Here is a 16,747-nt window from a genome sequence, read left to right as displayed (position 1 = left end):
AAGAGGGACCCCTGGGAGTGCTCCTGCTGGGGGTGACTTTTCACCCCAGCGCACCCCTGTTTCATTCCCACAGCAGCCCTGTGAGGTAGGGGCTGGCGAATGAGGCTGTGCAGGGAAGCTCCTCAGCTACAATGGTGTCAGCCTGTAACCTGTAGGTCAGAAGAAATACACTGCTGGAGGTGGTTTGGGCTGAAGCATGGGTTTCTTATTAAAAAATTTCATCTCCTTGCACCGTTCAAAAGTCAAGAGATTTCACGTAGAAGTCTGGGTTCTAGCTTCTCTTGAGAGCTCAGAGCATCTGGTAGCACCAGTTTTCCCATTCCGTGTAGTCACCTTTGGCCGCAGCTTCAGTGGCAGTTTCAGTGGCTGCGGCTTCAGTGGCAGCCCCCCCTGAGCTGAGACATATGCCCTGGTTTGCCACAGTCCCCACCACTCCCTAGTACCCCTCACCCAGTCGGCCTCTCTAATTTATACTACCCTCCTGGTCCTCGGGGTATCTGGTTTTCAGCCCTTGCTGTAGGTAACACCTTTGTCAGGAGATGGGCTGAGCGAGGGTGAACGTGTGGCTGGTGTTGGTGGTACAGCCACGGCACTGGATTGGGAAGCTGGGCGGCTGGGAGCTGATGTGCTGGCCCCTCACTCGCCCTCGTGAAGAAGCTGGCCGCTTCTCCAGGCTGCAGGCTGCAGGGGTAGCGCTGACGGCCTCTCAAGGCCTTGCAGTTCTTCCAGGTGTCACACCCATAGGTGGCAGAGGAACCAGGCAGGCCAGTCAGCACGTGTGCTCCTAAAAAAAGGGCCCGTTTCTCAGGACCAGATTCCACCTTGTCCTTTCCCCTTCTCTGTCATCATCCGGGGGGACCTGCTCACTTCCTGGTCTTTTGCATTTCAGACTCGGGAACAGCTCCAAGCTGATCTGCTGAGGTGTCAGGCCAAAATCGAGGATCTGGAGAAGTTACTGGTTGAGAAGGGCCAGGTGAGCAGAAACGGTCACGTGACCTGTAGCTCTTTGCATTTCTGTCCCCTTGGTGGGGTCACTAGGGTCTTGGTGCCCAGGGGGATGGTCTGTCAATCTATATCATTTGCTCTGGAGATGTGAGAGGAAATAAAAAAAAATGTTAGCAGAGTTCATGCAGGCCTATCCCAGCTCATTTGCCTCTTTACCAGGTTTTAAAAAATCCAACATTAGTTACGAGAATCTAACTTGGCTTTTTCTTTGTTTGTTTGCCAAGTGCACAAGGATAGGAGACAACTCCAAATGTAAAGTGATCAGCAGAATCTTTTCTGACTTGAATCTGGAAGAAAAGCTGACACTGCCTGTGAGGATTCAGTTGTGCAAATGAACCTGCAGCTAGCTCTGAGTGATGGCAGAGGTGGCCTTGGGAGCCGGTCCAAAACTCTCCAAGAGGCAGGAGAGCAGAGCAGAACATACACTGCAGCCAACAAGCCACAGGCCAGCCCTGGGAAAATGACGTGATCCCTTGTGCCTCGGTTTCCTCATCTTTAAAGTGGGGCTAGTAATAGTACTTAACACATAGGGAACGGGGGAAGAGGGAGACAGCACAGCCTGGATGGAGTCCAGGTGAGAGATGAGGCTGTTTTCACACTCCTGTCCTCACTGCCATTGACCTCAGCTTCCCTCTTTCAGGCTGAGCTCACAGGTTGAAACTTGCCCAACCACAGTCTACGATTAAGTTAACCTCCCACGTGAGGTGCTAGGCCCTGTTTTGGGGCATGCTCTGCCCCCAGTTCCTGCTAAATAAAGGGACTAGTCTGAGACAAAAACACATGGCCATTCATTCAACGAGCACTTTACCAAGAGCCCTTGCCCTGTGCCAGGCTCAGCGCTCAGCGTGTGGGATAATGTATCAGCTTGCTATTGCCGCCTAACAAATCACCCCAAAACTGAGTTGTTTACAAATAACAGAAATTTTGTGTGCTTACAGTTCTGTGGGTCAGCAGTTTGGGTGGTTCTTCTGCTGGTCTCCCCTCAGGTCACTCTAGAGGTTTCGTTTTGCAGGCGATTAGGACTAGATGGCCGCAAATAACCTCATTGTCCTGTCTGCGCATTAGTGCCAGCTGTTGGCCAGGCTCTCATGGTCTCTCGTCCTCAAAGAAGCTGGCTCCTTTAACTAAAGGTCTTGGAGCAGGAAGAAAGGGCAGCCCCCAAAGCACAAGTATAGGCCATGCCTCTGCCGGCATCACATTTGTTAATATGCCAGTCACCAAAGAATGCTGCAGCCATACCCAGCGGCAAGTTTGCTCCTTGGGAGGAGCTGCAGAGTCACCTTGCAAAGGGGCAGAGCCATGGGAGGGACATTGCCAACGACCTCCCATAGGAAAAAAGATGAATGGACCCAGCTCTGGATTCAGCCTCGTGGGCCTACACGTGTGTCAGTCCTGGGAAGACCCAGGGTGATACATGATGGGTATAAGGAAGGGAGGGAGAAAGTTCCCTTGTTTATACCTTCATCCATCCCCTGGCGTTTACTGAGCATTAGCTGTGTGCTGGGCACCGTGTCAGGTGCTGCAGATGCTGGTGTAAAGACAGACTTAGCCCCCTGGCTCATGGAACATTCCTGGACAGAACTTGCCCAGACAAAGATGTGGTTAGACAAAGGGTCTCAGATGAACAGAAGTGTGTTACTATGATGACACAAGGTCCACAGGCACATCCATGGGGGTGTGGCCTGAACACTCGCCCTCGAGCCTAAGAGAACAAGCCCTGGAAGGGTCTGCCAGGATCAGCTCAGCAGTGCTCCAGGCATTTTTCTGTCAGTGATAACAGGTGTTCAGTTAAATCACTCAGTTGTGTCCAACTTTTTGCAACCCGATGGACTGCAGCACGCCAGGCTTCCCTGTCCATCACCAACTCCTAAAGCTTGCTCGAATTCATGTCCATTGAGTCAGTGATGCCATCCAACCATCTCATCCTCTGTCTTCCCCTTCTCCTCCTGCCTTCAGTCTTTCACAGCATCAGGGTCTTTCCTAAGGAGTCGGTTCTTCACATCAGGTGGCCAAAGTATTGGAGCTTCAGCTTCAGCATCAGTCCTTCCAGTGAATATTCAGGACTGATTTCCTTTAGGATGGACTGGTTGGATCTCCTTGCTGTCCAAGGGACTCCCAAGAATCTTCTCCAACATCACAGTTCAAAAGCATCAGTTCTTTGGTGCTCAGCTTTCTTTATGGCCCAACTCTCACATCCATACATGACTGCTGGAAAAACCAGTAGCTTTGATACAGATGAGCTCCCTGAAATTTAGGGAACATGAGTGGAGGAGGAATGCACCACAGACCTGCCAATTCTCTTTTTCAGGATTAAACATTTAGCACAGTGGTTCCCAAACTTTTTGGCACAGGGACCAATTTTATGGAAGACAATTTTTCCCCTGACCGGGGTGTGGGGGGAGTTGGTTTTGCGATGATTCAGCACCTTAAATTTATTGTGCTCTCTATTTCTAATCTGACTAACTAGAATTGACTCACTAGAAAAGACCCTGATGCTGGGAAAGATTGAAGGTGGGAGGAGAAGGGGATGACAGAGAATGAGATGGTTGGATGGCATCACTGACTCGATGGACATGAGTTTGAGTAAGCTCCGGGAGTTGGTGATGGACAGGAAAGCCTGGCGTGCTTCCATGGGGTCGCAAAGAGTCAGACACGACTGAGCGACTGGACTGACTGATTCCTAATCTAATGCCTCCGCTGATCTGACAAGAGGTCTGGTTCCGCGGCTCGGAGGTTGGGGACCCCTGGTTTAGAGGGACAGTGCGATCATTCTAACTACTCTCCTTCTCTCTGACCTTTTCATAGAAAGGTTCATATGAAATAACCTTTCCCACTGATGCTTTGTTACTTAACTGTCTGCTTCAATGAGTATGAACATATTTAGTACTTTTCCTTAGGATTCCAAATGGGTTGAAGAGAAGCAGCTGCTCATCAGAACAAACCAGGACTTGCTGGAAAAGGTACGTGGCACCAACACCCGGAGCCCCACCCCAGGGGATCATGGAGCCCGGGGCCTGTTCTGGCTGCCGGAGTCTCACCCACGCCCGTCCTGAGGGCTCCCACCCACTGGTCCTGTCTCTGTCCTCTGGGTCGGGGCCCGCAGAGCTGGTTTGCAGATGTGGTGAGGGCTGCCAGTCCTCCTGATGCTGGGCTTCCAGGCTGCCTCTGACGTTGCCTTGGATTCCAGACCACTCCCCAACCCCGCCACCCCCACCACCTGCTCCCCAGGCAGGGGTCGGTGGGCAGATCCTCGGGCAGTCATGGTCCAGTTCATCGACTGGAGGCCATGGTGCTGGCAGAGCCAAGCTTGTCCTTCCCTCTGTGGTCATGGAACTTGTAGGGAGTCGGCTTGAGTGGTAAATCTAATGCTTTGGGACAATACCTCGGCTTTATTTTTTTCTTATTTGTGAACAATTCAGTGATTTTTTTTTTTTTAGTAAATTTACTGAGTCGTGCATCCAGCCCCACCATGCAATTTTTAGATCATTTCCAGCTTCCCTTAAAGCTCCCTCTTGCCCCTTTGTAGTCACCCCTGTCTCTCACCCCTCAGCCCCTGGCAACCTATTTTCTGTCCCAGCAGATTTGCTTGTTCTGCACCTTCTGTACTGGTGGAAGTGGACTGTGTTAGGCCTTAGCTTCTAAACATCCTCAAATGTCCCAACTGGACAAGCCCAGCCTTGCCCCCTTGGGGGGCGGCAGGCTCCTGTCCCGGCCCTGTGCTGACCTGTTGTGTGGCCGTTCATTGTCCCATGTCCCTCCACAGCATCTGGGGACAGAGCTGGTCACTTCCTGTGAGGCAGCTCCAGGCTTTGGGAGAGATTTCGGATCCCTAGTCCTTCTGGCTAAATTCTGAGAGGCCCAGAAAACTCTTATGCTATTTCCAGATGTCCCCCTGGGGGGCAGTACCATCCCATTAGAGGTGGGGAGGCAGGAGTAAAGGTGACCATGACCCACCAGTGAAAGTGAAAGTCGCTCAGTCATGTCTGACTCTTTGCGACCCCATGACCATACAGCCCATGGAATTCTCCAGGCCAGAATACTGGAGTGAGTAGCCTTTCCCTTCTCCAGGGGATTGTCCCAACCCAGGGATCGAACCTAGGTCTCCTGCACTGCGGGCGGATTCTTTACCATCTGAGCTACCCGGGTAGCCCAAGAATACTGGAGTGTGTAGCCTATCCCTTCTCTAGCGGATCTTCCTGACCCAGGAATCAAACTGGGGTCTCCTGCTTTGCAGGCGGATTCTTTACCAATTGATCTATCAGGGCCTTCATTTCCATGTACTGTCTTGAATCTCACTGCAGGCCGCCAAGTGGGGGCTGCTCTGTGCCTCTGTGTTATCCAAGGAGCTACATAGCTGGCCCAGAGTCTCCCAGTGGGTTTGGGACCCAGGCAGCCCCACTTCCCAGACTTTCGGATCTCCTACTCATAGGAGCCCTCTGGAGAGTCCAGGGCACCTTACTAGTGCAACTAGCCAGACCCTGGGTGGGCTGACTCTGGGAGATTGGGATAGAAGGAATTCAGACAGGCTTGGGGATCACTGTTGCTTCCCCAGGACTGACCTTTGGAAAGGGACTCAATTGCTCTGTGCCTTAGTTTCTCCACCATTCGTGTATTCAGCAAATACCTGGCCCCCATGCCGGGCCAAGCTTGGGCCGCAGGGACAAAGCAGGCACAGCCTCTGATCTGGGCCATCCCAGCCCCCGGAGCAGAAAGGGCCCATCTTGCACACCCACTGAGACCCTCCCCTTCCCACCCTACCCCTGGTAATGGCCCTGTGTCCCCAGGTCAACACCCCGGGGGTCCGTGATACAGGACAAGTTCTTATGGCCTCCGATGAGAAACAGTGGTTCTCCCACCATTAACCCGCAGGTGTCTCTGGTCTAGATTTACAGGCTGGAAATGGAAGAGAACCAGCTGAAGAATGAAATGCAAGACGCAAAGGATCAGAACGAGCTGTTAGAATTCAGAGTGCTAGAACTCGAAGTAAGAGACTCTATCTGTTGTAAACTCTCAAACGGAGCAGACATTCTCTTTGAGCCCAAACTGAAATTCATGTAAAGTCCCAGATGTTTTTCAAGCATGTGTAAGGGGACGTGTGACACTTGTTTTCTTTTCTTTCTTTCTTTTTCTTTTTCTTTTTTTTAAATCTGTACGTTGAGAATAATTTCACTGCCTTAATATGTTCTGAAGAGAATGCTCACCGAAGTCTTTGGACATGTACCAGAGCTAATCTATTTATTGCCTACGGCTTGTTTTTGCACTTAATAAAATAATTTGTTTTTGCAATATTTTGCCTTTTTTATTTGTGTTTCATTTCCATAACTACTTCTTTCCTGCATGCATAGTCACCTGGTATGCCTTCTGCAAACACGGACAGAAGCACTGTTGCAATTAATAACACACCTTTTTAAAGTGACCTTGCATGCATGAATATCACCTTTTGAAAGAGCGGGGTCTGACCTGGCCTGCGGCTGACTCCATAATGTGTTTACTGCTAGTTTGGCCTGTTTTCTCTTTGCAAAGGTAAACACAAGGTAAGTAAACAGGGTAAGAGGAGGTATTTGCAATAGGTGGTTGAGAAAGCTTGTAACATGACTCTACCTCCTTGACGCAGTGAACGCAAACCTAGGCATCGCGAGCAGTACTGGACTAAATATGTCTGTAACTCAAACTGCAACTCAGAATGATTCCCTTAGCATGAGGGGAGATTGACTGTTGTCCACAGGTAGAAATCCTGTTGCAAACCTTCAGTGACTTCCCAGATACACAGAGCTGGGTCCAGGGTGAGGACATGGATGGTTTTATTGCTTCCAACTGGAACCCTGCCTCGGGTGTGTCACTGTATTGCCTTGCTACCACCTGACTTCATAATCCCTTTTCGTTGATTTGTTTCCATTTCAAACTCATCTACATGTGACACATCGCCTGAGTTTGTGACTGGTTCTCTCTAAGCATCTGTGGAGACACAGCTCTCCTTTCCCTCGACTGAAGCCTTTGCATGTCCTGAACCCTGGGTAAAAGTGAGCTCCTTGGCAATGTTGGTGTCTCTCGGATTTCATTTTCTCCTCTCAGCTTCAGTTAAAATTCTGCTTTCCCTAGAACAGGGTTTCCCTTGTGGCTCAGCTGGTAAAGAATCCACCTGCAATGCGGGAGACCTGGGTTCGATCCCTGGGTTGGGGAGATCCCCTGGAGAAGGGAAAGGCTACCCACTCCAGTATTCTGGCCTGGAGAATTCCATGGAACAGTCCATGGAGTCGCAAAAGTCGGACACGACAGAACCACTTTCACTTCACTTCACTTCCCTAGAGCATCTCATCCTGTACTTTGTTGTGCAGCATGGACCGTGGCCTGAATGTCTCAAAGCCAGGTGTTGCCGTGCGATTCAGCTCTTGCCTGAACATAAACTGAGTCCTTCATTCAGGCAGCAGAAGTAGAAGTTATGAAAGATTATGGTGAATACTTCTACCACTGTCAGAAAACCTTTCACGGCTCTTTGCTACCCGCCATTTCTCATGAGACTTCCATAAGCATTGGTCACTTTACTAGAACTTTCAAGTGTTTCCACCATCCTTTGGAGGACCCATTAGAAATCAGTTTTCTGACTTTCATTCATATAAAACATGAGCTTTTTTGTGTCACCTTTTCTATGGAGACCCCCTGTTAAGTAAGTATTACAGGTAGAAGAGACATCTATAGCACGGAACCATTGTGAATGTGGTTGTTCTAGTCTAATGAGGGAAATAAGGTTTTCTGTCTAAACTGTTTCAAACCAGGTTAGCCAGATTGGGGCTTGGTGGAAATTAATTGAATTAATGGCCCTGCCTTTCCCCTCTCCTTTAGAGGATCTGCTTAGGGACCTGCCATCCAGTGCTGCCTTGGCTACATTTCTTAGTTAATGGCTAAAGTAACTCTTTGGTTCTGTGGCTCGATTCTGCAGCCGTGGTCCAAAGCAAGCTTACTGACTGTAATTTTGAGGAAATAAAAGCAGTTTGATTTCAAGGTATCATTTGGTGAGGCCTTGGCTGCTGGCTGACCTGTCCATTGCTTGGGGTTTAAAGGCAGCTCTGTGTAGGAAACGCATTTGAGACCAGAGTACTGTTTTGCTGCTCTCCTTTATTTCTGTAAGTAATTGGGCATCTCAGTCCCTTTTTAAAAATCTGTCACTTTACATATGATTAATGTACCACGTCTGGGAAAATGCTTGCTCTCCTTATTTGATAGTTGAGATTTGATTTATCAATCTAAGGCAGGGGTAGAATGATCATTGGAAGGTTAGTGCAGATCAGAAAAAAAAACCTGTGAACAAAGTCAGAAGATTATATTAAAAAAGATACGAAGCCAGGGTCTGGGGTCTGGCCTTGCCACTCAATCGCATGGGACCTCGGAGGGACCCTGTCTCACAGCCTCCTTCTCTCTGTCCACAAAACGGAAGCGTTCATGGCTACCTCCTGGGGTTGTGTGAGGATGAAGTGAGCTAACAATGACTTCTATTGAAATTTCCCGCGATTATTCTTCATCAAGTATTTAATGATGATTGTGTGACTTCCTGGGCTTTGATCAACAGGTCCACTCCTGACACTCCGCTAACCGTTTCTTCCCAGCTGACTAGGCTAAGAAGTAACCCAGTGTCCACAGGGGATCCGCTCCGGGGCAGACAGGACGGCGTCTCCACCACGGACGAGACCATAGCCTGAGCGTGCGCTTACTAGGAACACCTTTGCCAACTGGAATTCCTTGGTTTTTTGCTGAATAACGTGGGAAAATGACAAGTGGTGAAATAATCCAATAAAGTTCTGTTTTTAAACCAAATCTTTTCCCCAGGAGAGAGAGCGGAGGTCGCCAGCATTTAACCTCCAAATCACCACCTTTCCCGAGAACAACAGCAGCGCCCTCCAGCTGTTCTGTCGCCAGGAAGGAGTTAAGGTAGCGTGCCCGGGGGGGTGCCCCCACTCTATTACGGCCATGGCCCGCTCGCCCGAATGCCCGGCTCAGCTGGAAAGGGGATTGTGTGCCTGTGCCAGGGCTAGAACTGATTTTAACAAGATAACCCCCTGTCGCTCCACTCTGTTTTGAAAGTCAGAGTTTATCACTCCAGCCGGGTCACCAAATTTGTATTCATGTTAAAAAAGCAGAGCCTTGGGATACAGCCTTGAAAGCAAACCCCACTTTGGCCACTTCCTGGCTCTGGCTCAGAGCCTGTCTGACCCTCAGTCTCTTCATCTAGGAGATCTGAGTGGCATCACCCACACCGTGAAAGGGGTGTGACAGTTTTTAAACTAGATAATGAACCTGAAGACTCAGTGAAGTGCTCAGAGCACGCTGAGTGTTCTAAAGGCGGGAGCTGCGGTGGTTCTCACAACCGTGAGATTCCGTGACCCTGGAATCCTGCTAGACCCGCGGGCACAGAGAGGTCCTTCCGACCCACAGGATCCCATGAGAATTTCTAGAAAGCATTGTTTGTGCTGGTGTAAAACTCAGCCAGTACAGAGCAGGTAGCAGCCCTCTCTGCTTGAAGGGACTACCAAGAGTTAACTCTCCACCCGGCCTCATGTACTAAAAGACAAGAAGGGAGTGGTGTCTTTCCAGGAGTGAGGGCTGTGGCCCCAGAGATTGGTGTGGATGGCCTTTGTAGCTCACACAAAATGAACGTTGGACATCTTTTCCAGGATGTGAATATTTCTGACCTTATGAAGAAATTAGATATCCTTGGCGATAACGGGGTAACTATGACCGATCGGTTTCCGGTTTCGTGTCCTTGTTTTGATTCGGGTGTACTCTGTTGTGGCTTTTGTTTCCGTTTTCGTTTTAATTTCTTCCTGATTTAAGAGATCGACTAAGTACAATGTAAGGCTTTTGTATGGCCATGTTCCTGCGTGGGTGGCTGGGTCCGCATCTGTCAGAAGTGGGGTTCTGGAGTTAGGTCATCCTGACAGTGTGTGAGTGATGAGGGTTAAAAAGGCCTAAAAATAAATGCCCGGAAAGAAAGTGGAAGCACTCAAGATCTCTGAAATCCCAAAGTGAGACTTTTGCCTTCTTAAAAGACTGGGCTTGAGCGAGGCCCTGTTTCTAAAAGGCTCGGGGACACTGTGTGAGGTGTCCCCACCCCCGAAGGGCCGGTCCTCAGACCTGTCACTTCTGTGAGTTGGGGCTGACCCTGGGGAGGCCGCTTTCAGAGTTGCGTAGGGCTGACTGTCTGCACGGGATGTGGGATCAGTGTAAAACGCCCTTGCCCATTTTTGTGTTTTAGAATTTGAGAAATGAAGAACAGGTTGCAATAATCCAGGCTGGAACTGTGCTTGCCCTGTGTGAAAAGGTAGAGCCCAGCAGCATTTCTGTCCATACACCTTGTCCAAGCTTCCTGGCACCATACAAGAAACTGTACATTGGCGTCTCGCTTTGTTCTGGAAGCATGGTTCTGGTTTCCTGTCTGCGTTTGCATGCGCACGTGCACGCCTGTTCGTTTTCCAGGGGAAAGTCACTCATGCCTATGGTAGAAAGCTTAGAGACTGAGAAAGAAAATCAAAACTTCCCTCGAGGAAACCCATCTGCGACAGTTGGTTTTATTTCCTTCCAGTTTTTTTTTTTTCCCATGCTCCCCCCCTTTTTTTTTTAAAGAAAAAAAACAAACTTTGGGATCATACTTGACTTTAGCTTTTAATCCTGCTTCATAAGCTTCCCCTCATGAGATCGAACGGCCCTGCATCATTCTACCTACAGCCACGCCCTCAGCTAAATATTCTTTCGCTATTAACATATTGGAGTATTTCTGCTCTTTTTTTCTGTTTATCATCATGCAGCGATGAGCAAGCATCTTTAATCATAAACTTCTGTCTATGTTTTAAAATACTTCCACAGGATAGATTCTAGAAGTGGGATCACTGGGCCGAGGGTTTTTAAGAGCTTTGATACTGTCCAGTCGTTTCCAGAAAAATGGTACCAAGTCACTTTCTACATGAACACTATCTCTGCCAGTTTCTTGTTCAGCAAGGCATATGTGGCCACTAAGAATTCTGCTGATAGGATAGGCAAAAATCATATGATGTCATTATTTTAATTTTCATTTGTTCAAGTGCTAGTGATAATGAATTTTTTGTGTATTATCCATTTTCTTGTTCCTTGAGAATTGTAATTACATTCCATTGCGTTTGTTTGTCATTCATTCATTCATTCATAGCTTCATTCAATCATGCCTTCATCTATTCACTTATTTAATATGAATTTGGTCGTAATAATGGTTTTTGTTACTGACTTCTCTGTGAGGTTTACATGCTAAAGATAATAACTTTTGCCATATTTATTAAAAAATACATTACTGATTTGCCTTTTACATTAATTTAGGGTGTTTTAAGACATACCCAACTTTTCAATGTGGTCTTGTCTATGGATCTTTTTCTTGTAAACATGAGCTAAATTTTAAAATGCTATTTTTATAATGATGAAGTCTTAATGATTTTAGTCAGGATTCCTTCCAGAATCTTTGGGAGGGTATTTAAAATGTAAATAGTTCTTTTGTTTTCCCCTGAGCACCTGTCCAGCCTTCCCTGTGCCCAGGGCCCTAAATGTTGGCAACAGACTACGGCTAAGCCTTGCTGAGGTCACACAGCTGGTAAGTGGCGATGCCCACGTCACTGTCACAGTACCTGGCTGAGTCTGCGTCCTCAGGTGAGCGGGGGTGAGGAGGACTCACACCTGGCTGGCTGTTGGCCCCTCAGATACAGGTGATGGTAGGTGACAGGGATATGTCGTGCATTTCGAAAATATTCTCTCAGCAGGAGAGCCAAATGTGACAGTGGAGCCTCCTGGGGGTCACGGAGAGAACCCAACAAGCGCTTTCAATTTATTCCATGTTCATTCCAACATGCACTGCTTCTGACTGTCCAGCGCCCAGCACGCCTGGAGGATGTGGTGATGCCACACCCAGGACTCCCTCCTGGTCCCTCAGAGGCCCTTCCCAGGCTGGCTGTCAGCCCCACACCCGCTAACTGCAGGCGCTGCTGCAGGCCGGCCCCTCCATCTCCCTGAGCCCTGAGCCTTGCTGGTGAACGTCAGGACTCCAGGACACGGCACTTTTAACTGGGACCAGGCTGGGTACTGAGAGGTGACTGATCCATGCATAAGGATGGTGAGCAAAGAGCAGGCAACGCCAGGGACCAGGGTGGGGCTGGAGCAGTGGGCCTGGGGAGGGAGCCTCCCTCTCTTCTACCTCCCGAGCGTCTTGGAGGGTGGCAGGCTGTCCGGAGTCCCCGGCCCCACTGAGAAGAGCCTCTGCCAGGTATCAAATTCTCCCACCCGGACGTTCCCAATAAGCTCCTCCCCACATGGAGCAGTGGTCTTTACAGACTCACAGCCTTGGCCTCGCCTCAGACCCTCAGCGCTCCTCAACAGTTGTGCAAGGTGAGCGGCATAGATCCCTTGTACACCGAGAACATCGGGCCTGCCTGGCATGAGGCTGCTATCTACTTTGACCCTGTCGCCCACTCCTTGCCCACCTATAGCAGCCCCTGCTGGTCACTGACCGTAAAGTCCCATGGATGGCCAGCTCCATGCTCTGCTTCCTAAATGCAGAGACCTGAGCCAGCCGCCCTTGCCTGCCAGCTCCCCCTGACATCCCACAGGGTTGGCGGCAGGAGGGGTGGTACCCAGGGTTGGCACAATACCCAAGACTGGTGCTTAGAAGCTGGACTCTGTGCCAGTGAGAGGGGCCCAGCTCCCCATTTGGGACAGTCCGTGGAGACTGGACTTAGAGACAGATGTCTTCTCATTCTCTCAGCGACATTTCTCACTTTCTCTGCTGCGTGTCTGTGATCGAAGGCCCAGTATTTGGGAGGTGCCTTGTCTCCCTCTTGGAGAGAGTTGGCGCTGAGAGCACACACGCAGAGGAAAAGTGGGTCAGTGGGACCCCTGGAAGCACCTACAGGTCAGCCAGGGTGCCCAAGTGTCCTGTTTGCCCGGGATGTGGGATTTCAGTGCTGAAACGGGGACAGTCCCAGGCAAACAGGGGCAAGCTGGACACCCTGGAGCTGACGGGTGCTGTAGGAAAGCTGGCAGTGGGACCCAGAGCCCCAGTGACATCCTCAGCCAGCCCCTCTCAACCAAGTCATATGTCATTTTGAAAATTGCCATTCCATTCTGGTATCTGACCAAACTGAGGTCCTCTTCAATTTTCTCTCTAAGAGCATGAAACCCCTTTCACAGCCTGTGAGCAAAGTGCCACTTAAACTGGTTTGCATGGCCCTGGGCGTTCCTAGGGGTGCTGGTGCTAGGTGCTAAGTCACTTCAGTCGTGTCCGACTCTTTGCAACCCATGGACTGTGGCCCACCAGGCTCCCCTGTCCATGGGATTCTCCAGGCAAGAATACTGGAGTGGGGTGCTATACCTCCTCCAGGGGATCTTCCCAACCCAGGGATCAAACCCATATTGCTTATGTCCCCTGCACTGGCAGATGGACACTAGAGCCACCTGGGTGTGCAAATGGGGTCCTGCCCGGGGTGCTCGCCCTTCTCCCATCACCACCTGGGGAAGCCCTGCTCCTCCTGGAAGGTCTGGCCCATTTCAGCACCCACCACTGCCCCTTCTGGAAGGTCTGGCCCATCTCGGCACCCACCAGACCTGCCTCTGGTCAGCAGAATCCAAGATCAGGGGTGTTGCCTTGCGACCCACTGCCCATCACCACACAGAGGCTGAGCAGAGAACACAAGTGATCACAAGTCACTTCTCTTCTCCCACAAGGTCAAAATCAGTCAAAGATGGAAGTTTTTAAAAATCCGGGCTCTCACTGGTAACAACAGATTGGAGAATGTGGCTTAGGTCACAGGCAAGTTTTCTAGTAGTTGGCCCAGAATTAAGGCCTTGGGACCCTTCTCTAAAAGGAGGGTTGGGTCCTAGAGGAGGAAGTTCCCCACCCCTGGGCTCTGGGACCAGAGTCCTGCACTGGTGGGCAAAGTGCCAACTGGGGTGGGGGTGTGCACTGGCCATGCCTCCCGTGAGAGGCCCCCTCCCTGTGCCCCGCAGGCTGTCTTACTTCTCCTTCAGGGTTTTGGGGGCAGCAGGTGCCCTGTCTCCATGCCTCTTCCTCCTGGGGGGTGGCACAGCCCTGAACTTCCAAGTTCTCGCCCACGGTGAGGCCCCATAGACATCTGGTGGGACTCTGATATGAAATCCGTGCCCTCACACGCCCGGGTGCCCAGGGCCAGCACTTTCTGTCCTCACTTTAGTCCCCCGGTGGCTGGAAAGGACCTGTCAAGTTTTTCTGTGTGCCTAATGTGCAGGGGCTTCCCTGGTGGCTCAGCTGGTAAAGAATCCGCCTGCAATGCAGGAGACCCCGGTTCGATTCCTGGGTCAAGGAGATCCCCTGGAGAAGGGATAGGCTACTCACTCCAGTATTTTGGGCCTTCCCTGATGGCTCATACAGTAAAGCATCTGCTTGCAATGTGGGAGACCTGGGTTCAATCCCTGGGTTGGGAAGATCCCCTGGAGGAGAGCATGGCAACTCACTCCAGTATTTTTGCCTGGAAAATCCCCATGGACAGAGGAGCCTGGCAGGCTACAGTCCATGGGGTCAGAAAGAGTTGGACATGACTGAGCGACTAAGTACAGCACAGCTAATGTACAAAGCAAATTTTTTAAAATTTTTTAATGCATAATGTGCATAGCAAATCTTTTGTCTTAGCAATAAGAAAAAAAACTGGACATCATGTTCTATAAAAGCAAAGAGCAGCTTGTTGTAATGCTTCGAAACTGGACTTTTTTTCCATTTTGGTTTATTCATTTTATGACTGCTTGCCTTAGGATAGTACAAAGAAAGTCTTTTTCATTCCTTGTCAAAAGTATGTTTCCCAGTTTCTAAGACACTGCACACCCACTCAGCCTAGTCTAAGGAAATGGTGCGTTGGGCACCTGCTCCCATGGCTGCCTCTGTAGCCACCCTTGGGGGCCCAGCTAACGTGAACTCTAGTGGGAGGCCCTGTGGGTGCAGCTTTATCTAGGCTTGTTCCTGCTATGGAGTCAGCACGCGCCTACAGACCTCCACAGCCCCGTATCCCCCTTCCTTCAGGAAGTGACTATCAGGGGCTTGCTTCAGGCCAGGCCCCGTGCTGGGTGAGGAAACAATAGAGCGCACACCATGTGGTGGGACAAGGAAAGCAGCAATCTGTCAGCTGAGTGCTGTGCCGGGATCCCCGGAAGGCCTCGGACCCCACAAACTCAGGAAGCAGGGCAGGCTTCCTGGAGGAAAGAAATAAAGAAAGTGAAGTCGCTCAGTCGTGTCCGACTCCTTGCGACCCCATGGACTGTAGCCCACCAGGCTCCTCCGTCCATGGAATTTTCCAGGCAAGAGTACTGGAGTGGGTTGCCATGGCCTTCTCCAGGGGATCTTCCTGATCCAGGGATTGAACCCAGGTCTCCCTCATTGTGGGCAAATTACCGTCTGAGCCACGAGGGAAGCCTTCCTGGAGGCAGTGACACTTAACACAGGTCCACAGGCTGAGTAGGTGTTAACTCTATAAAGACCCGGGCGGAGGCTGGGGATGGGAGAAGTGGTGACCTTCCGGGCAGAGAGAGGAGGTGGGCAGAGGCCCTGAGGTGAGGGAAGGCGGGGCTGTTCCCCCAGCGTTGTCAGGAGCACCAGGCTCTCCTGGGGGGCTTTAAATGGCAGCAGGGAAGGTCCACAAGTAGATGCTAAGTGTTTCTGAGGGAAGGCACTGGCCGAAGGGGATTTGGGGTTAGACGTGAGCTTGGGGGCCGAGAGAGGACCTGCCTTGGGTTGTGGCAATAGAGAGTGGTGGGCGGGGTTTTGAAACCAAGAGGAGGTAGAACCACCAACGGGAAGTGAAGGGGGAGGAGCTATGACTGCTCTCAGCTTTCCCTTCCGGGGTCAAGGTGAAGAGCTATGACTGCTCTCAGCTTTCCCTTCAGGGGTCAAGGTGAGGTGGGGCTCTTCCCTATAGAGGGGGCCCAGTGAGCCCTTTCCCAGGGGCTGGAGGCGTCGGACTGTGGGAGACATGGCTGGACTAAAGGGGGCATTTCAGAGACATTTCAAAGAGGGAGAACCCATAAGGGAGGTGAGAACCCCCGGAGGAGGACCCCACGAGGAGAGAGAGGATGACCACGGACAGGGGCCCTGAGGGCCCCGAGAGTCCAGGAGGGGCGGCCAAGGCCCGAGGAGGAGGACAAGGGGCCTGGGAGGGGCCCAGCTGCTTGGCTGGCGGGCCCCACGGCAGGGAGGTCGTCTGTTGGCTTTAGCAAGGAGGAGACAAGAGGTCTGGGGCGTCGGGATGGGGAGAGTCCACAGGCGAGCGGCAGGCAGGCCCCATGGCAAGGAGGTCATCTGTGGGCTTTAGCAACAAGGAGGTGAACATTCATACATGATGTCAAAGCCGACCCTCCTGGACACCCTAAAACATCCCCCGCAGGGTGTCACCCAGTTACCTGGGCCTCCCCCCAGCTCTCAGGTGGGCTCCTCGTAAAGAGACACCTGTGTGCCCACACCTAAGGGGCAGCTGCCTGTGCCCACTCACCCCCAGCCCAGACCTGAGAACGGGCAGACACACCCCCATCACCAGCCCATGCAGGTGCTCCGGTCGGTACTCTGAGGCCATCACAGCCTGCCTGGCCAGACCCCTCTTCATTCCTGCACCCCACAGTGCCCCTGGCTGTTCAGACTTGCCCCAGGTAGCTGCAGGGGGCGGCTGTGGGGGTGTAGACCTGCAGGCAGGGTTCAAAATCCCCGCTTCTCACCTGTGTG

At 51.1% G+C, this 16,747-nt stretch overlaps 1 protein-coding gene across 3 annotated transcripts in view; it reads left to right on the top strand.

Annotated features, from left to right (window-relative positions):
• The window catches only part of JAKMIP1 (janus kinase and microtubule interacting protein 1), a 126,542-nt gene that overhangs the window by 93,841 nt on the left and 15,954 nt on the right, over positions 1-16,747 (top strand). For 2 of the 3 annotated variants that reach the window (XM_061145166.1, XM_061145165.1), the window contains 3 exons: positions 890-973; positions 3,903-3,965; positions 5,890-6,269. In XM_061145166.1, the coding sequence (XP_061001149.1) occupies positions 890-973; positions 3,903-3,965; positions 5,890-6,063 (321 nt within the window). In that variant the 3' untranslated portion in view covers positions 6,064-6,269. Of the gene's footprint in view, positions 1-889; positions 974-3,902; positions 3,966-5,889; positions 6,270-8,826; positions 8,929-9,671; positions 9,726-10,252; positions 10,319-16,747 lie in introns of those variants that run through there. The other variant, XM_061145164.1, reaches the window with a different exon arrangement.

This window comes from Dama dama, chromosome 6, assembly GCF_033118175.1.
Source record: "Dama dama isolate Ldn47 chromosome 6, ASM3311817v1, whole genome shotgun sequence".
Taxonomy (NCBI): Eukaryota; Metazoa; Chordata; class Mammalia; order Artiodactyla; family Cervidae; genus Dama; species Dama dama.
Note: the sequence above shows the minus strand (reverse complement) of the source record. Positions and strands in the feature narration are given on the sequence as shown.